The 18,681-nt window shown below is 65.2% G+C and overlaps 2 protein-coding genes across 7 annotated transcripts; one reads left to right on the forward strand and one right to left on the reverse strand.

Moving 5' to 3' along the window:
- Nucleotides 1-239: 239 nt before the first annotated feature.
- LOC115863423 (uncharacterized) lies at nucleotides 240-4,020 on the forward strand. Its single transcript, XM_070043991.1, has 6 exons — nucleotides 240-300; nucleotides 1,360-1,532; nucleotides 2,371-2,545; nucleotides 2,798-2,939; nucleotides 3,161-3,221; nucleotides 3,300-4,020. The coding sequence occupies exons 1-6, from the start codon at nucleotides 240-242 to the stop codon at nucleotides 3,426-3,428; spliced, it is 741 nt and encodes a 246-aa protein (XP_069900092.1). The 3' UTR covers nucleotides 3,429-4,020.
- OPLAH (5-oxoprolinase, ATP-hydrolysing) lies at nucleotides 3,635-14,916 on the reverse strand. Of its 6 annotated transcripts, XM_030876033.3 has the most exons (27): nucleotides 14,427-14,445; nucleotides 12,504-12,727; nucleotides 12,238-12,429; nucleotides 11,636-11,735; nucleotides 11,432-11,555; nucleotides 11,151-11,346; nucleotides 10,905-11,070; nucleotides 10,659-10,797; nucleotides 10,499-10,566; nucleotides 10,106-10,371; nucleotides 9,897-10,009; nucleotides 9,635-9,805; nucleotides 9,349-9,486; nucleotides 9,119-9,257; nucleotides 8,885-8,997; nucleotides 8,547-8,698; nucleotides 7,916-8,076; nucleotides 7,736-7,837; nucleotides 7,490-7,664; nucleotides 5,688-5,872; nucleotides 5,418-5,564; nucleotides 5,198-5,332; nucleotides 4,887-5,036; nucleotides 4,605-4,762; nucleotides 4,352-4,512; nucleotides 4,100-4,197; nucleotides 3,637-3,857 (listed from the first exon to the last, which is right to left on the reverse strand). In XM_030876033.3, the coding sequence occupies exons 2-27, from the start codon at nucleotides 12,672-12,674 to the stop codon at nucleotides 3,711-3,713; spliced, it is 3,867 nt and encodes a 1,288-aa protein (XP_030731893.3). In that variant the 5' UTR covers nucleotides 12,675-12,727; nucleotides 14,427-14,445; the 3' UTR covers nucleotides 3,637-3,710. The 6 variants fall into 6 exon arrangements, with proteins under 6 accessions (XP_060143034.1, XP_060143035.1, XP_060143036.1 ...); XM_060287052.2 differs by having other exon boundaries at nucleotides 3,636-3,857; nucleotides 5,418-5,872; nucleotides 14,427-14,915; XM_060287053.2 differs by lacking the exon at nucleotides 14,427-14,445 and adding an exon at nucleotides 13,185-13,343 and having other exon boundaries at nucleotides 3,636-3,857; nucleotides 5,418-5,872.
- Nucleotides 14,917-18,681: the final 3,765 nt, after the last annotated feature.

Here is an 18,681-nt window from a genome sequence, read left to right on the forward strand (position 1 = left end):
GAGCTGAGGTGCACAGGCCGACGGAAAGCCGAACAGAGCAGGGGAGAGCAGGAGTGGGGATGGGGTGGGGTGGGATTCCTGGAGGTGACCTAGAGACTCGGAGCGGGAAGGGCTCAGGGAGAGTGCGGGATGCAGAGGGGTGCAGGCCAGGATGCTGGTCCCTTCAGGACGTGCGTGAGGAGAGGAGAGCAGCGTGGGGCAGAGCAGAGGGCCTGCCTGAAGAGGGGGAGGTGGTGGGGATGCGGACCCCAGTCAAGGAGGCTCTGGAAGCACTGCTGCCTGCCAGCCTGAGGACCGCAAGTGAACAGAGGAGCCCCTGGGTCTGGGTTCAAGCAGGGGGATCACGTCAGCAACCAGCGAGGGGTGCGGAGAGGGGTGTAGCGCGTGCTGGGGTGCTCGGCCCCAGGGCTCCGTCTGCTTGCTCCCCTCACTGCCGGGCTGCTACTTCAGGAGATGAAGCCAGAGCCCTGGGAGAGGCAGGGAAGGCCTCTGTGTGTAGACATGTTAGCGAGCTACACATGCAGACCTTCCAGCTCTGCCTGCCGAGAAGGCTTAGCAATACGACAAACCCACGGCAACGAGCACACCCAGCACCAGCTCTTGATTCGTAAAGGGTATCGGGGATTTCTGGAAAATTGGGGGCTGGGGGGGAGAGCAGAAGCCCCTTCTCCTCCATGTCTGTAGGTGTGAAGGGCAGCCCTGGCCCAAACTTCAGGGCAATTTAAGAGACAACCTTAAGAGCTCTAGGAACTGGTTCACAGCTCGAATTAGGAAGGTGGAGGGCAGGGCAGCGCCTGAGCAAGCGGGAGGCGGCTCGGTCCTGGGATGCAGCAGAGCGGGTGCAAGAGGCTCCGTGGACGCAGAGCTGGCTTCCACCTGGCTCGCGTGCCCGGCGGCCCGGCCTGCCGCGCGGGGCCGAACCAACAGCCCTTCCCCCAGATTGGAAGCTTCTTGGGGGAGGGTCACAGAGCCGCCTCCACTATGGGCGGTGCCCGGCGCTGAGCCGGTGGCTGGTGAGGCCTCTCCGAGTCCGCCCCTTCCTCGGACTTGGGGGAAGCAGGTCGGGGTGGGGTAGATCCCGCAGTCTGGGCAGCGGGAGCGCCGGGGCCATTACGCTCTGACTCGCGGGAGGAGGGAGAGGGGGAGGCAGCGCGCATCGCGCTCCACTCCCTGTCGCTGCGCCGGCCCGCATTAAAAAGTGTCGCGCTCCACTTGGTGTGGGCTGCACCCAGAAGTCGCTCCCATCGGGCGGGTCTGGGGGTTCTCCCTGCGGCTTTCAGGGGAGGGCGGGGCGAGAAGGATCTGGGGCGGGACTAGGGTCTCTTTCGCTTTCCCTTTTGTTCTCCAACCGCCGCCGAGGTTCCGCGCGGGTGAGGAGAGGGCGGCTCCGCCTGTGCCCATACCCCCAGGCTCGCGGGGGCTCAGCGCCTTGCCGCCTCCGCGCACAAGTTGTGCCACGTGGCCTTGACCCCTGTGACTCCCCTGCAGCTCCCGGGCACGCACGAACGAGTCGACTCGCACGCTGGAAGCCAGTGAGTCGTCGGAGAGACTTGCTACCAAGAGTCCACGCGCCACGCCATGCCCGCCCGACTGGCCCCCGACGCCCTGCGCCCTACGGCCCTCACCCTTCCCGCACCCTGTGCTGCACGCTCTCCCCGGCCTGGCCCGCGCGCTACGTTTCTCGGCCTGCTGGGCCCTGGACCAGCTGCTGGGCTGCTGGGCGCCGGCCGCACGCCCGAGCGACCAGATCTGGCTGAGCGCCGCAGCGGGCGCCGGAGCGGCTCTGTCGCTGCTGCTGCTTGTCGGCCTGCCTGTGGCACTGCCGGACCTGCTGCTGCAAGCCTGGCGCCGTCCCTTCTGCTACCAGCCCCCTCCGCAGTGCTGGGCGCCCCCCACGCCCTGGCGCCCCCCCCAATTGAGCCCGCGCGCAGCTTCAGCTTCTTCGGCGTCAACCTGTGCCTGCTCCCCGACCGGCTGGCGCACAACCAGCGGCGGGCCGAGACCGTGGGCCCCGTGCTGCTCGCCGGCCTGCGGCATTCGCCCTATGGGGCTACCGGCTGCAGTTGGCCAGTGCAGGGGTGCCGTGAGGGGTGCTGATAGGCGCCGTGCCAGCGAGGCTGGACTTCATGTGCCTGCAGGACGTGTTCCATCTTCGCGCAGAGCGACGCCTGCTGAGCCGCCTGGCACCCAATCTGGGCCCGGTGTCGTACGACGTGGCACATTCGGCCTGCAGCCCGGGCTACATCTGAAGCTGCTGGGCAGCGGGCTGCTGCTGGCCTCGCGCTACCCGCTGCTACGCGCAGATTTCCAGTCCTTCCTCACGCACGTTGCGAGGATGCGCTGGCCTCCAAGGGACTACTTTCTGCACAGGTGTCCGCCCACCGGCCGCGGCGATCCGGAACCGGGAAGGGGGCGGGGCATGGGGTCGAACGCGCGAAGGTCCCCAAGCGCAGCTGGGCATCCCGGACGGGCGCCACATCGTGGGCTTTCCTGCACTGCACGCATTTGCATTCGCCGAGCGGTGAGCCCGACTGGCTGCTCGTAGGTTCGTGGGCGGGCCGCCCCCCCTCACTCTGCGCGGAGTCCCAATCCTTGTCTGCACCTCCCCTCCCCCCACCGTTTATTCACTGCCCCAGGCGCCGCCAGTCCCTTCGAGTGCTGGTGGGCTCACAGATCGGGACCGGGCGGGGCGGGGGAAGGCGCGGGCGCAGCTGGGTGTCCAGGAGGCAGAATGGCACCTCGGACTGAGCCTTCCTTCCCTCCCCGTCCCTCCCCTCCAACCCACCCCGCCCCGCAGAGGACGGGCTCCTGCGCCGCACACAGCTGACGCTGTTGCTGGACTGGGCCGAGCTGTCCGAGGTTGAGAGCCGCCAAAGTGACGAGGCCGTGGCCTTCAGTGTGCGCCTGGGTGACCACAACTTCGACAACTGCGCGCTTAGGTGAGAAGAGGCTGCAGCGGGGCGGGCGGGCGGCCCCGCCCACCGAGCGCCGGCCTCTCCGCAGCCCACGCGCGGGAGCAACGGCACCAGCTGTTCAGCCGCTTCCGGGACCGCCGCCGGCCGGGGACGCGCCGGGGTTGGGGGCGGACGGACCTAGGGCGGGCTCGCGGGCCAGGCTCCCACTGATACCGCCTCTCCCCACCGTCCTCCGCCCTCCCCAGGAACGCTGCTGAGATCCTGCAATCTCCGCCACTCCGTGGCCTGCCCCGCGGAGATGCTGAGGTGAGTGGCTACCTGGGGGCCAGGCAACGCCCGGAAGGAGGGATGCCCTGACCTTGGTGACACTGCCACCCTCCTCAGGGCCTTGGAAAGGAGGAAGGGCGCCGCCACTCCCTGGCAGGCCCTCCCAGGGGAGGCCGCCCGGCTGAGCACTGGCGGGCCGGCGCCTGGACTACGTCACCTACCGAGGAGGACCCGGAGGCGTTCTGAGCCCAGTACGTGCCAGAGCTCAGGGTGCTGGGCCTGCTGGCGCTGGGGCGACCCCTCAACCTGACTCCTGCCCCCAAGAGGTGGAACGGGTGACATTCAGCACCGCCCTGGTGGGGCTTACGGACCACCTGGCGGTGGGACTTGCAAGCCCTCCTAAGGCAGGTACGGAGGAGACAGGTGCCAGCACGGGTGGAAAGACAGACAGGGACACAGAACGTGAGCCTGGCCAGCCGCCACTGGAACAGGACGACTTCAGGAATCTTTATTGTGCGGGGCCCTCTCTCACACAGTCTCCTGGGCCCTGCGGTACTCATAGACGCTGCCCCGCTCAGGGAAGGCTAGGGGCTGCAGGAGCGACGCCGGCAGAGGGGCGGGGTCCTCTGGGTCCCCATAGCCCCCGCCGCCTGGTGTGTGGAGACAGAACACATCCTGTGGGGCAGAGGGGAGGTTCAGTGTGGGGATGGGCTCTGCCTGTCTCCTGCCGCCATCCCATCCCCGGCGGGGCAGTGCAGCCACAGCAGCCAGCTGGGACCCCAGAGTCTGCAGCCCCCATCCTTCAGGAGCCAAATTAAACTCCGTCTCTAGTTATCTGTGCAACTCCATTCACTCTGTGGGATGAGGGCAGCTGGGGGTGGGGGCGGGGATGGGACAGGCCAGGCCGCAGTCCTTACCCCCGGGGACACGAGCACTGAGGTCTTCCCACCCAGATTCACTGTCCGGCCGCCCTTCCGGATCAGTAGGTTTAGGCCACGAGTTCCGGGCTCACCCCCTGCAAGAAGAGGCAAGGTAGGAGTGGCCCAGGAGGCAAGGAAGTGAGAGGCGTGGGGAGTTGGTGGGGGAATAGGGGGGTAGATGGGACAGGAGGTGGGTGGGGAACTGACGGCCGTGATGGGCTGGGGGGAGAGGGGAAGGGAGCCACTTACCCATAAGGCCATAAGGCTGGAAGGCGCGGCGCTCGGTCAGCACTGACAGTAGCGCCTCCTCACGAAAAAGCAGCTCGCGGATAACACCATCGCCGCCCCGGAAGCGGCCGCGCCCCCCAGACCCCAGTCTCAGTTCAAAGCGGCGCAGGATAACTGGGTACCTGCGCGGGGCCAGGGTCTCAGCCCAGCCTGCCCCGCCCCCGCTCCACCCCAGGCCCGGCTCCTCAGCCCCACCCCTTCCTGCAGCGCTCACCTGCTCTCCAGGATCTCGGGGTCGGTGATCCGTGTGTTGGTCATGTGGCTGTGCACACCGCTGCGCCCATGCCAGCCGGGGCCCGCGCCCGCGCCGCCCGCCACCGTCTCGTAGTAGCCCATGTGGGCGTTGCCCAAGGTCACGTTGTTCATGCAGCCCTGGCGGGGACAAATGGCCGCTGCACTGGCTGGGGGCGCGTCGCCTCTCGGCCGGTCGCAGCCTGCAGCCCTCCCTCCCCCCGCCCCCAGCAGCCCCAGAGCTGTGCCCACCGGCCCACCACACCTGGGAAGCAGCGCAGGCCCCGAAGGCCCCCAGGATGACGTCCACCACCCGCTGCGACGTAAGCACGTTGCCGCCCACCACCGCCGCCTCTGGGGACGGGTCCAGGATGGAGCCCTTAGGGATCACAACATGCACCGGTGCCAGGCAGCCCTGTGGGGAGAGGGGCCAGCGCTCAAGAAGAGTTGGGAGGTACACCACACGCGTCCCTAGGATCAGTCCGACCTTGGGCTGACCTAGCCCCAGGCTCCCTCAGGGTGACGTGGGGCTTGGGGTTGACCTGCTGTCCGTGTGCGCAGCACACCCTTGCACACCTGGTTGAGTGGGATGTCGCGGCCGACCAGACAGCGAAGGCAGTAGATGAGCGCAGACAGCGCGATGGCCCGAGGCGCGTTGAGGTTGCCGAACACCTCGGGCCCCGTGCCGCTGAAATCAAACACCGCGCTACCCTGCCCGCCAGAGAGGAGGGGAGAAGTCAGCAGCCAGGTGGCCACGGCCCTGATGCCTGGGGAGGTCCTTCCTCCCAAGACTGACCTCACTCACGTCGATCTGCACTCGGAGTCGGATGGGAGAACCGTCGTCCATGTGGTCCTCTGCAGACACCTCCAGGGGCAGGCCCTGGGCCTGCCGGGAGGTTCCAAAAGCCCGAAGCATGTCTCGCACAGCTAGCTCAGCGTTCGCCTGGTGGAGAGTATGTTCAGTAACGGCCGCGCCACCTTCCAGGTGGGCCAGGTGCCCCCCACCTCCGTCCACCTGCCTGGGGCAGGCACAGAGCTGCCGGCTTGCTCCTTCCCCCCGGCCCACCTGAATGTGGCCCATGTAGGCCTGTACCACATCCAGGCCGTACTGCCCAATGAGCTCGCCCACCAGCTGGATGCCCTTCTGGTTGGCTGCCACCTGGGCACGCAGATCTGACAGGTTGTCGTGCAGGTTCCGTGTTCCGCTGCAGCCTGGAATGTTGCCTGGTGCCCGCAGGGCTTCAGTTACCGCTGAATGGATGGGATCGCCACTGAGCCACTCAAAGTCCCAGGGCCACCTGGTGCCCTGCTCCACACCTGCTGTACTTCTCTGCTGGGGCACTTGCGGGGACCACATGTTGGCCCATCACTGGCTCCCCACTACCCTGCTGGCTCTTCCAGGTCCCTGAAAATCCCCAGCTTCCCCCCATCAGCTACTGAACCTTCTTCCCACACCACAATGCCCCAGGGCACCCTAGGATGGGACAAGCAGCTTTGACCGTGACCATGATCTCACGTGGGCTGGAGGTACCCGGGGCAGGGGGCAGGGCAGGGGGAAGGTTCCCTCAGCAAACTCTCCTCCCTCCTTCATTTCTCCTGCCCTACCTCCCCACCACCTGGCTCACACTCTCCAGCCTTTTCTGGGCACCCCTCCCCTCTCCCAGCAGGAAAAACCACTTCCCTTAACCCTCCCACACTCACACTGCCCTCAGCCCTGGGGCCCCGAACTAACCGCCACAGCCAGTCGTTTTGAAAGAGCGCCAGCATGGCTGCCTGTGCGCCCCGCCACCGCCCCCAAAAGATCTGGACAAGGCGTCCACCTCGGGCAGCAGTACGGGTTCTGGCCCCGTGGACCACTTCCTGCTTTGGGCAAGCTCCCCTCCTGAGTCTGGATCAGGGTCCTCTCAGGCTCCCTGGCCACTGGGTCCTCTGCCAGACATGCCTGCACAGGTCCCTCGGTGACCCCTACCCTCTGCCCCCACCCCATACTGACCAAGGGAGCAGCCAGGCCTCAGTCACTCTGTTCGTGTTCTCAGCACCCACAACAGCCCATGGCTCTGTTACCCCACCTTCCACCCTGCCCACCTCACCTGTTCTCACTCTGGGATGCCCCGTGGGCTCTCACACCAGCTGTCCCTGACCCCCAGGTGCCACTGCAGTCTCTGTCCCACCTTCCTGGCAACTGCAGTGCCAGGACCTCCATCCTACAGCTGTCCAAACTTGATTCCCTCCCCGCTGCCCAAGTCCCACCACTTACCAACCCTGACCTCCAAAACCCCCTCACCGTTGCCTCCCAGCTTGAGGCTCAGCATCTTCGAGGGCGAGAGCGGCTGCCCCCCCCACGCCCCCTGCCTGGCCTGCAGGAGCCTCCACGCGCCTTGCACACAGGCAGGGGCTTGCCCGGTGCACAGGCAGCTCAGGCCCAGCTGAAGCCCTTCACGGCTGCCAAGTGACTGACCCAGGCCCCGAGAGCCTGCAGCCCCTGGCCGCTGGTGCCGCCGTGTCTCTGCAGTCCCCAGACCCAGTGCAAACCCAGTGCAAATCATAAACGCCACCAGCAGCCGCCCACCTTAAAATAGGCTCCTCCCCCTCCTGCACCCAATCCCTTGGGTGTCCTGGCCAGCTCCCCACCCCCAAACCTTCCAGGCCTCCTTGGACCCAGGCAGAACTCAGCTCAGCTCGTCTGATCACCTCTGAGAGGCGATCTGCAACCACCCTGGGGGGTCACCGACCAGCCCCCTCAGCCTGGAGGCTGGCCTAGGCCAGGGGGGAGGGGGGCAGTGGGGGCTGCATCCCCGTGTCCGGCCCAGCCTGGCTGCACGAAGCGGCCAGGTGTTTCAGCCCCACCCCAGATCCATTCCCACTCACCCTCCTCCTGGAAGACACCCGCCTGGACGAGTCTGAAGGACAGAAAGATGGCGCCCTCCTGCTGCAGGGTGGTGGAGTGGGGGGGCATGGAGCCCGGTGTGATGCCCCCAATGTCCGCGTGGTGCCCACGGCTGGCCACGTAGAACACAGGCCGCGTCTGACCCGGCCAAAACACCTAGGGGTGAGGGCAACGGTCAGGGGCGCCGGCGGCCCTACCACCCGAGGTACCTGGGCAGCGACCCTCACCGGTGTGATGACGGTCAGGTCTGGCAGGTGGCTGCCCCCCGCGCAGGGGTGGTTGCTCAGCAGAACGTCGCCGGGATGGAGGTCAGCCCCCACGTGCTGGATCTGAAGCCAGGAGACAGGTGCAGAGTGGGGAGGGGGCCGGTGCAAGGGGCGGGGGGCAGGGAGAGGGGCCCGCCGAACCTGGAACTGCACCGTCTCCTGCATGGCACCCAGGTGCACAGGGATGTGAGGGGCGTTGGAGACCAGCCCCCCGTCGGGCCCAAAGAGGGCGCAGGAGAAGTCCAGGCGCTCCTTGATGTTGGTGGAGATGGCCGTGCGCTGCAGAATGCGGCCCATCTGCTCTGGGGACACAGAGTGACCAGATGCCCGCTGGCCCCACCCCATCCACAGCGCATCCCCGGGGTACGGAGAGGCAGGGCCCACCGCCTTCAAGGCCTCTGAGTCCCGGACCCAGGACCCGAAGCGGGCGATGGTCCACCCAGACACTGCGAGGCCATGGCCAAGCCACATCTTACTCGTGAAGGGCACCCCCTTCCTCCCCAGCCCTGCCCAGCGCCACCATCAACCCTACGCCCTGCTTCGCAGGTTAAGAAACTGGTGCGAGGCACAGGCTTTGGAGCCTGGGTTCACCGTGCGGAGCCCAGACCACGCGGTGCCGGGAGAAGAGCGCCCACCCTGCCCAGGGCCTGCGCCACCGCAGGACGCCTTCCGCTTCCGCCCCTTCCCCCGGGTCACGCTTTCTCTCCGCACACCCCTGCCTGGTGCGCCGCAGGGAGCGGGGCGGGGGAGCAGGATGGTGGAAGCCACTCACCAGCAATGCTCATGAAGCGATGGGAGAAGATGGACAGGTGGATGGGGTCGAGCTGGGCACCCACCGTGCCGGGGGCCTCAGCCCCCACGGAGATGCGGATGTCCCCAGTGTCAGTCACCTCCGCCTGGCAGGCTGGCTCCACCAGGATGGTACTGCGGGCAGGGCAGCAAAGGGGCTGCAGGAGCCAGGCCACACACCCCTCCCAAGCAGGGACCCCACGTGCCCAGGCCCAGAAGCAGCCCAACCAGGAAGGGACCCGAGAGCCCTTCAGGCTCCTGCAGCCTGGGCCCCACGGGTCACCCCAGCCCCGGCAGCCGTGGCCCCGGCCCTCAGCCCACCTGTTGCTGTCAATGAGGAGGCAGGGCCCCTGCAGCTTGTGCCCAGCGCCCAGCTCGCCCAACAGGTACACGGGGGTCTCCTGGTAGCCCCCCTCGAAGTAGCAACGGGTCGTCTGAGGAGGGCGTCAGGTGAGCGAAGTTCCTAGGGCCGGTGCCCTCCCTGCGTCTCCCCCTCCACACCTGTCCCCGTGTCCCAGTGGGTGTGGGTGGATGGGCACAGGCAGGGCCACCAACCTTGTCTACCCGGGGAGGCCCACTCTGGGCTTTCGGGACGTACTCGAGGCGAAGGCCACTGCGGCCAGTGCCCCTCACCCGCACGTCGTCCACCACCACTGGCCGCTCAGGGATGATGAAGCCAAACTCTCTCATGTACCTGCACACCCGGAGGTCCCGGAGAGCCATCAGGGCGGGCAGCCAGGCCAGCGGACGCCAGCCAGGGCTCCCAAGACGCGGAGCTCACAAACCTCTCGACGAAGCCTGCCCCGAAGTCGCCCGCTCGGGGTGAGTGGGCCGTGGCCGGGTGCTGGTGGGCGGACACCATCAGGGCGCAGTCCGTGCCCTGGTAGCGCAGGTGCAGGAAGCTCTCGGTGCTGATCTGAGCCCTGCAGCGGCGACAGGCAGGGCACTCGCACTGGGTACCCTTGAGGACACCCAGGCCACCCCTCCCTGACTGCCGCCGAAGAGGCCCCAAGTGCAGCGGCTCGGGTGCGGCAGGCCCTCCACCTGGCCCGGCAGCCCCCGGAGCCCCACCTGGGGAAGCCCTGGGCCCGCAAGGCATCCACGCACTGCTCCTCCAGGCGGCTCAGCCTCTGGTCCAGCTGCACAAAGGTCTCGGGCGCGTAGGGCAGGGAGCAGGGCTCCTGTGCCTCGTGTACCACGTCTGCCAGGGCCAGCCCCAGTGCTGACAGCAGCCCACTATGCCTAGGGGGACAGGGACCGCACAGCGAAAGGGTGGGGTGCCTCCCACAGTGGCCCCCCGGCCCCAGGACACACGCACCACACCCAGACTCACCTATGAATGTGCACGGTGTCCATGCCCAGGGCCCGGGCGATGGCGCAAGCATGCTGCCCACCAGCTCCCCCAAAGCAAGCCAGCACATGGGCCGAGGGGTCGTGGCCTCGCGCCTGGGGAGCCAGAAGGGGATCAGTGGCCTACCCTGCCCCGCCCGGCCCTCCCCCATCCTGTCCCCCACCCCTGGGCGAGGGGAAAGGCGGCTGTACCTGCGTGAGCGCACGGATGGGCCGGCACATGGCCTCGTTGGCCACACGCACAAACCCCATGGCCACCTCCTCCAGGCTCAGTGGGGAGGCCGGACAAGGCCCGTTGGTCAGGAAGCTGTTGACCTCAGTGGCTACAGCCTCCAGGGCCTTTCGGGACGCCTCCGGGGACAGTGGCTGGTCCTCTCCCGGCCCAAAAATGCGGGGGAAGGAGGCAGGCAGCAGGCGACCCAGGACCAGATTAGCATCCGTCACGGTCACAGGGCCTCCTGGGAGGTGTGCACGGTGTGGGGCTGGAGGTGAGCGCCGGGAGCGGGCAGTGGGGGTGAGGCTGGAGGGGTCGCTGGGCCTGGGCCGTGTGGGAAGGGGACTGGCAGAGCACGTGCCAGCTCTTACCTTTGCGGTAGCAGGCGGGGCCAGGGTGGGCTCCTGCAGACTCTGGCCCCACCACGAAGAGGCCTGACCTTTGGAGAGGGGAATTGGAGGTGGAGGTGGGCTGGGAGGCAGGGCTGGGAGGCAGGGCTGGGGGTCCGCCCAGGTGCGGGATGGGGCTGACCTGAAGAAGAGGCGGGAGCCCCCACCAGCTGCCACGGTGTTGATGTCCAGCTGGGGGGCCTGGAGGGTGACACCAGCTGTGCTGGCCTCGAAGACGTGTTCAAATTCGCCAGCATAGCGGCTCACGTCGGTAGACGTGCCTGGTGGGAGACGGGGTGATGAGGGGTCATCCCACAGACCTGGATGCCTGACATTGCCCAGCCCGGCATCTGAGGCTCCCCCGGACCCCCCCCCCAGGCCCTCATACCTCCCATGTCAAAGCCGATGACAGGATGGCCACCCTCCACCCGGTAGGTGGTGGCTGAGTACCCAACGACGCCCCCAGCAGGGCCCGAGAGCACAGCGCGGGAGCCACTGAAGGAGTCCATGGGCGCCAGGCCACCATCGGAGCGCATGAACAGCACCTGCACGTCCTGTGGGCAGGCAGGTGGGCAGTGAGGGGCGGGGCGGCGCAGGGCGGGGGTGGCCGGGGCGGGCCGGCGGGGGGCCTCACCTCGAGCTGACCCTGGAAGCCACGGCGGAAGCCCTGCACGTAGCGCTGGATGGTGGGTGTGAGGTAGGCGTCGGCGCAGGCAGTGTGCCCCCGGGGCACGATGCGCACCATGGGCATGGCCTCCGAGGACAGTGACACGTGTGTGAAGCCCAGCTCGCGGGCCAGGGCGCCCACCTGCTGCTCGTGCTGGGCCCACCTACGATGGCGTCCGAGTGCCGCTGAGCTACCTGCCCACCCGCTGGCCCACCTGCCGCCCGCACCCCCAGCCAGCCCACACTCACGTGTATGAGTGCATGAGCACCACGGCCAGGCTGCGGATGCCTCGGGACAGGAGCCCCTCCAGCTTCCCTCGCAGGCCCCCCAGGTCCACAGGCTGCTGCACCTCCAGCAGGTCCCCTGTGCGGCCTGCAGGGAAGCCCGCCGCTGCCCCGTCAAAGGCCCATCTGGGCCTGCTGCCCTGCGCCCCAACACTCGGGCATCCGTACCTTTCACGGGCTTCCCAGCACCTGGCTCCTCTCGATACAGCACCACACGCTCGTCCACTTCCAGCACCTCCTCGTACAGCATCTCGGGCATGGGCACGGCCTGAGGGCAGGCAGAGGCTCAGAGGAGTCCCAGGCCTGAGGGGCCCTGCTGGGGCCCTGCACGGGTGGGGCAATGCAGGCGAGCAGATGTGTCCCAACAGGCCAGTCCACAGGCCCAGGAGACACAGTGAGACAGGGTGACACAGTCAGAGCGGGTGGCCCCAGGAAGGCCCCCCCGGGGGGCGGCTCTCTGCCCCCAGGCCTCTGAGTGCAGCCAACTGCCCCACCCCCACAAAGGCAGCTCCTTCCCAGAGCCCAACCGTGGGGGTGAGGGTCAGGGTCCAAGACTGGGCGGAGCGGCAGACAGGCACAGGACAACACGTGACCAGTCAGGGCTAGGGGGACGCAGCATCCCACTACGAGTGCCCGGAACCTCCTCTCTATCAGCTGGTGGCCTTGGGCTGGCACTGACCCTTCCAAGGACCGCCCTCCCTGCGGGGCCACGGCACTCCAGGGAAAACATGTGCTGCAGAGCTGGCCACCTGCTGGCGTGATGAACTCACCAGGTCAAAGAGGTCTTCACGGGCCTGGGTGCCCACATGCAGCAGGTCTCGGAAGCCGCGAGTCACCAGCAGTGCCACCCGCTCCCCGCGCCGTTCCAGCAGCGCGTTGGTAGCTACCGTGGTGCCCATGCGGATGCTGGCGATGCGACTGGTGTCCAGCGGCCGGTCCCGCGGCAACAGCATGCCCCCCTCCTGGGAACCACGTGGTCAGCCATCAGGCCTCTGGCCCCAAGTCCCTCCCCACCCCACCACTCTGCCCTGGCCACCTGCTCCAGGATGCGGCGGATGCCCTCGGTGGGTGCGTCCACATAGTTGGCGGGGTCTTCTGAGAGCAGCTTTAAGACCCTCACGTGCCCCCCTGGGCACTGGGCAAAGACATCTGTGAAGGTGCCTCCGCGGTCAATGGCAAAGTGGAAGCGCCCCTCCGGGCTGCCCATGGTGGTGGGGCTGGAGTCCAGCAGCGACTCTTCAGCCGGCAGTCCTGGGAGCACTGGACAGAGGCAGTGGGTCAGCAGGGAGGCCTGGGGGGCATCCTGGGATGGGGAGAAGACAAGGGTTCCACGCCCATGAGGGGCCCTGGGTGGAGCCAGAGCTGGGCAAGTCCTGCAGGGCCTCATGACCCCCACTCCCCAGTTCCAGTGCGCAGGGTTGCAAGGGACCCCAGGGCCTGGAGCAGGCCTTTCAAAGGAGGAGGCGCGGCGGGAGCCCTCGGGCTGGGGTTTCTGGGCCCTTAAGCACGAAGAGGCACGGGGGTTGGGGGCTGGTGAGAAAAGGCCCACTTCCCAAAGGCTCGACCTTGGAGCAGAGGCCGAGCGGGACACGGGGACGGGGCGGAGCCTGCGCAGACGACGGGGCGGGGCCGGGAGGCGAAGGGGAGCGGGCGGTGGGGGCGAGTGGGGCCGGGGGTGCGGACGGGGGAGCGGGGAGGATCCTGGCGCGGCGCCCACCTGGCCTGTCGGCTCCGGTCGCTCGCCGTCCGTTCGGCCGCACTCGCTCTGGGTCCTGCCCGCGCCCTCCCCCAGCCCGGAAGCGGGGCCCGCCGGGCTCTCCGGTTGCGTCAGGCTCGGGTGGCCCGGAGCCGCGGGCGGCAGGCGTCTCCATCCAGATCCCCGGCGGGGCGGCGCCGTGCCGGCGCGGCCCCACCCCGCGGCCCGGCACCCGGGCACCTGGGCTCTGCGGCCGCCCGGCCCTGTGCCGGTCCGGAGCTCGCTGAGCGCGGGCGCCCCGGGTGCCCTTCTCCAGGTGCCCCGGGGCAGGCGGAGCGCAGACGACCTCGGACCGCGCCCCGCAGCGTGCGGCGGTTGTGGCGGCCCGGGGTGGGGGATGGGTGGCGCGGGAGGGCAGAATTGAGTGGCCCGACCCGCGGCGGGGGGGCAGGGGGGCGTCCTGGAGAAACCCCTCACTCCCCGTGGGCGCGCCAGGCGCTGTGGGCTGGGGGCCCTCCACGCCGCCCTCCCAGGCCGACCGCGCGACGCTCGGGCTGATATCGCCAGACGCTGTGGTCAGTCTCGGGACCACGGGGCGGGTGGCTGCCCTTCCCTGGCCCGTTTCCCGGCGAGCTGAAAGCTGCCCGGGTGCCTGCCCAGGCCTGAGGTGGGCTGGAGCTGTGAGGGGCCGCAAAGGAACGGTGGGGGATAGGGGGCTTCCCAAGCAGAGGAACAGCAGGTGAAGGGGCCACCTCACCTCACGGGCCAGGCAGACAGGTGGCCAGACAGGCAGGGACCCGGTCCATGCCCTGGCCCCATCCCACCCCAGACTCTACCGCTTCCTTGAGCCTTGCTGGCCCTTGAAGTCTGCTTGGTCCCAAGAGGAGAGAGGGAGGTTGGCTGCTGTGAGAGCACAGGGTCTGGGCCGCAACCCAGGCTGCAGCAGGGCTCCCCACGGACTGGTGGCCTCTGGCCGCCTCACATCCTCTGTATGATGGGGCATTAAAGGGCAGCCTCACGGCTCCCTCACTTCAGTCTAGCGCTGCTCTGAGGTCACTCAGAGATGTCACCCTCTCCCCGCTGCACCCCTAGAAGAGCCCCCCGACTCCATTCATCGCCCCTTCCTCCACAGCACCTGTCAGCACCTGACAGAACACGGCTGCACGGGAGCAGGGATTTCTCCCACTTTTCGCTGTCCTGCACGGCTCGGTGAGTGCAGCCTGCGGGTCCCTGAGGAGACCCCCACGGCCCTGGCCCACGCACCTCTTTCAGCATCCCTGAAGTTGATGGTTCTGCGCCGGGGCAGGCGGGGGCTGGCGGTCACCTCGGCCAGGAACCCGGAGCTGCAGAAGCTCAGGCCGATGCCCCGGTTCCTGAGCACCAGCTTCAGCTCCTCGTTCTCCTGGATGAGCTGCACGAGCCGCCGCAGCTCTTGGTTCTCCTGTGCCAGCCGCTGGATCTCCTGCTGCAGGCCCTCGTAGCTGCTGAGGAGGGACATGCCTGGCAGCGGTGGGCGGCAGCTGCCGGCAGCTGGCGGGCTGGCCAGGGGCAGCAGACCCTGCCATTGTGAGGTCAGCACTGCCCCTCAGCCGCATTCCAGGGCTTCAGAGCACCTGGAGCAGGGCAAACTTAACCTCTGACCTCTGGCCCCCTGAGGGTTGAATGGCTAGAGGAGCCCAGACCTGCCTCAGGCCTGGAGTCCCCCTAGGAAGCTCCTCCTGGAGGACAGAAGCTTCTGCATCCTAGCCCAGGATGGCGGTGTTGCAGGTAGAGGGCTGCGAGATTCAGGCATCCTTCCCCACCCATCTGGCCACCCACTGGCCACCAGCTGCTCGTGCCATGTTGTGGGGCTGGCTGACTGGGCACAGTCCCAGAGGCGGTCGTGGCCAGCACAGCCTCTGAAGGGGTCGGGAGAGTGGATGTTTGAGCTGCCCTGAGGGAGGGGGCATCTCTGGCCCAACAGCAAGGGGGAGCTGGACTGTGGAGGCGAAGGTGGGTCAGAGCTTGGGGGCGTGGGGTGAGCCAACGAGCACCTCAGGGCAAGGCTGGAGGCAAAGTGGTCCTGCTGCTGGGGTGGTAGGGAGTGTCACTGTCACAGGGAGGACGAGGCACCACATTCAGGGCCACACCTCAGGGCATGGGCGGGGAGGGCAGGGAGCAGGGAGGCCCCAGGAGACGTTGAGGACAGCAGGTTCCTGGGGGCAGGGGGGCCGCCTCAAGGACAACTGGGTTTACACTTGAGATCATATAAAGGACTTCTTTCCTTCACCCAGTCTGGCTTCCAATGGGACGGCTCTGTGCAGTTGGCATTATTGTGTGTCATTTCTTCCATTATGATTATTGTTTATTTCACATCGTCGTTTCCTTTTTGCGGGTCTGCTGTTTCCAGTTGTTAACCAGTAGTTTTCCTGGAATTTGCATGTCATTTCCCCACTGCTCCAGGGTGACACGCTGGCAGGAAGTTCTCGCCAGTGCTGAGCATGTGGGGACAGTCCTGAGAGCAGTTTCCGGGAGACTGGGGAGCAGCCACACTTAATCTCGATGGAAGTGATGTCAATTTTAATGGTTTCTGTAAGTGGGAAATAATCCTCATTCTAAGGGTTATTCTAAGGGTTAAGTATTCTTAACCCATTCTAAGGGTTAAGTAGAGTGTTTATGCAGAACTAGAGATCTTACCCCCAAACGACGACAGGCTCAGTGCAGTCAACTTCCAGCTCAGACGCTCTCTGGAGGCCAGAGGGTAGACTGTGGTAGGCAGAATTCTAAGAAGGCCCCCAAGTTTTCCTGCCCTGGCACACGCGCCCTGCATAATTCCAGTACTGTGAGTAGAATGGCTTCTACACCCATGATTGTGTTATGACACAGCTGAGGTATAAAGGGATATTATCCTGGGCAGACCTGGCTTAATCAGGAGATCCCATATAAGGACGGCTTTCTTCCTGGAGGAAGGATGCAAAGCTCCAGAGAGATTCACGCAAGGGAGATTCTCCACTGCTGGGGGGCCATGAGGCAGGACATGTGGGCAGCCCCTAGGACCTGATATGTCATAGCCAAAATCTTGAAAGACAAAGAGAAAACTTCAAAAGCCACAAGATAAAAATAACTCATCACATATAAGAGAATACCATAAGATTTACACCTAACTTCTCATCAGAAACAATGGAGGCCAGGAGACAACGGGATGATAAACTCAAATTACTAAAAAACTCAAGCAAGAATCCAATATTTTAGAAAATGATCTTTTGTAAATTCAGGTGAAATAAAGAAAGTCCAAAATAAACAAAGAGAGAATCTATTGTTAGCAGACCTACCTTACAAGAAATACTAAAGAAAGTTCTTCAAGCTGAAAGGAAGTCACATGAAATAGTCATTCTAGTCCAGTTGCCCAAATGCAGCCATGTTGCACCCAGACTTGTGACCTGCAGAGCTGTGAGTTTACAAGTGGATGTAGTTTTAAGCCACTGCATTTGGGGCAACCTATTCCATAGCAGTGGAAGCTAGCACAGCCTCCTGTGTTGAAGGAAACAGAGGAGCTGATTATACAAGCAGCTGGGTTGCAAAGGAAATGGCATGTGCACTGTCCCGGGGCAGAGTCAGCCTTGAGACCTGGGATGGGAACTTGGAGCGGATACACTTGGATCTTTGGCTGCCAAACTCCCACGAGCCCCTTCCTGGCAGAAGCAGCCCCTCGTTCCTCGCTGGAGGAGCGGGCAGTGGCCTCCCCTGGGGTGCAGAGGGCCGCCGACCACTGCTGCCACTGTAGGTGCACGTGCTGTCTCCCCTCAACAGGTGCGTCCAGTTCTCAGTCCTTGGACTCTGACCTGGCTTTCTGCCTTATTTTGACTGGAAGAACGTGGTGGAAGTGACAGTGTTCCTGTGCCGAGCCGTGACCTTGAGAGGCCTGGCAGGGGCAGGAGTTCCAGGAGTGACCCTGTCACTCTGGAGACTGTCACTCTGGGCGTGCAGCAGTCATTCGTGGAGGTCTACTTCTTGGTAAGAAGAGCGGGACCTGCCCCTCCCCGCCCTGCTCTGCCTCATGACAGCTGGGCTCCGAGAGGCTGTGGCCAAGAGCACGGGGCGCCCTGGGCTTGGCTCCAGCCGAGGGCAGAGGAAACTGGGAGAGACGAACTGAGAAGACGAGGCCTCCCCCGCAACACCCGCGGGTCAGGGGTATCTCTGGGAGGGGCAGGCTCCCACCCGCCCCAGCTCCCCCAGACCCCAGCCAGCGGTGAGGGGGTGAGACGGAAGGACGAGTGGCTCCACAGCGTAGCTGAGCAGCTTCTCGGACGCTGAGTGTGGTGTTGGGGAGGATGGTGGAGATCCTAGTGGTGAGAAATTATTAAGGAGCTCAAACAGGACTTTCCTGGCAGTCCAGTGGTTAAGACTCCCTGCTTCCAATGCAGAGGGCATGGGTTCAATCCCTGGTCGGGGAGCTAAGATCCCACATGCTGCACTGAGCGGCTCCCCCCCCAAAAAAAGCTCGAACACGTTACCACAAATCCGAAGGCTTAGAACAACAGACATTTATTCTCTTCCAGTTCTAAGGGCCGGAAGTCCAAACGGAGTCATTTGGGCTAAAATCAAGATGTCAGCCAGGACAGTTCCTTCTGGAGGGTCCGGGGGGGGGGGGGGGAGGGGGGAGGAGTTTGTTCCTCGCTGCGGCCAGCAGTCGGCGCTCCCCGGCTTGTGGCTGCATCACTCCAATCTGCCTCCAAGGCCACCTCTCCTCCTCCTCTGCTTCTGCAACCAAATGCCCCTCTGCTTCCACCTTAAAAGGATACTCATGATTACATGTAGGGCCCACCTGGATACTCTAGGCCACTCCCTCCTTCTCAAGACCCTTAGCTTAATCATACGTGCAAAGTTCCTTTTGCCATTGAAAGTGACATTCACAGTCTTTGGGAATTAGGACCTAGCTATTCTTCAGCCTGTTACAATGGCTGGACGTGGGGCAGACTTGAAAGTGTTCCTCAACCGCAACCTGATTCATCAGCAAAGGGCAGCACGTCACTGGCTTGGGAGCTGAAGCACAACCTGTGCCCAGTCGGTGGCTGAACCCTAAGCTATGCTGACTCAGACGCAACTTCTGGGCAGCCAGGCTTAACTATAAGAAGGGGGGGGGGGACTTCTCCAGTGGCACAGTGGTTAAGAATCCGCCTGCCAATGCAGGGGACACGGGTTCGAGCCCTGGTCTGGGAAGATCCCACGTGCCGGGGGGCAACTAAGCCCATGTGCCACAACTGCTGAGCCTGCGCTCTAGAGCCTGTGTGCCACAACTACTGAAGCCCGCGCGCCTAGAGCCCGTCCTCTGCAACAAGAGAAGCCACCGTAATGAGAAGCCCACACAGCGCAACCAAGAGTAGCCCCCGCTCGCCGCAACTAGAGAAAGCCCGCGCGCAGCAATGAAGACCCAACGCAGCCAGAAATAAATAAATAAATTTATTTATTAAAAAAAAAAGAGGAGGGGGGAGGGGGCCTGAGGAGTGACGTCATAAGCTGCACACTGTGGAGGAACAGA

The sequence above is a fragment of the Globicephala melas genome, chromosome 17 (genome assembly GCF_963455315.2).
Source record: "Globicephala melas chromosome 17, mGloMel1.2, whole genome shotgun sequence".
Classification (NCBI taxonomy): domain Eukaryota; kingdom Metazoa; phylum Chordata; class Mammalia; order Artiodactyla; family Delphinidae; genus Globicephala; species Globicephala melas.

Bases quoted from the DNA above. Each gene is read 5' to 3' on its own strand.
- LOC115863423 (XM_070043991.1), top strand. From the start codon at position 240: ATGCGGACCCCAGTCAAGGAGGCTCTGGAAGCACTGCTGCCTGCCAGC. The intron at 2,546-2,797 runs GTTCGTGGGCGG...CCCGCCCCGCAG, and splicing joins GCCCGACTGGCTGCTCGTAG to AGGACGGGCTCCTGCGCCGC. The intron at 2,940-3,160 runs GTGAGAAGAGGC...CGCCCTCCCCAG, and splicing joins TTCGACAACTGCGCGCTTAG to GAACGCTGCTGAGATCCTGC.
- OPLAH (XM_060287051.2), bottom strand. From the start codon at position 14,661: ATGTCCCTCCTCAGCAGCTACGAGGGCCTGCAGCAGGAGATCCAGCGG. The intron at 10,372-10,498 runs GTAAGAGCTGGC...CACACCTCCCAG, and splicing joins CCCCGCCTGCTACCGCAAAG to GAGGCCCTGTGACCGTGACG. The intron at 10,010-10,105 runs GTACAGCCGCCT...CTGGCTCCCCAG, and splicing joins CCATCCGTGCGCTCACGCAG to GCGCGAGGCCACGACCCCTC.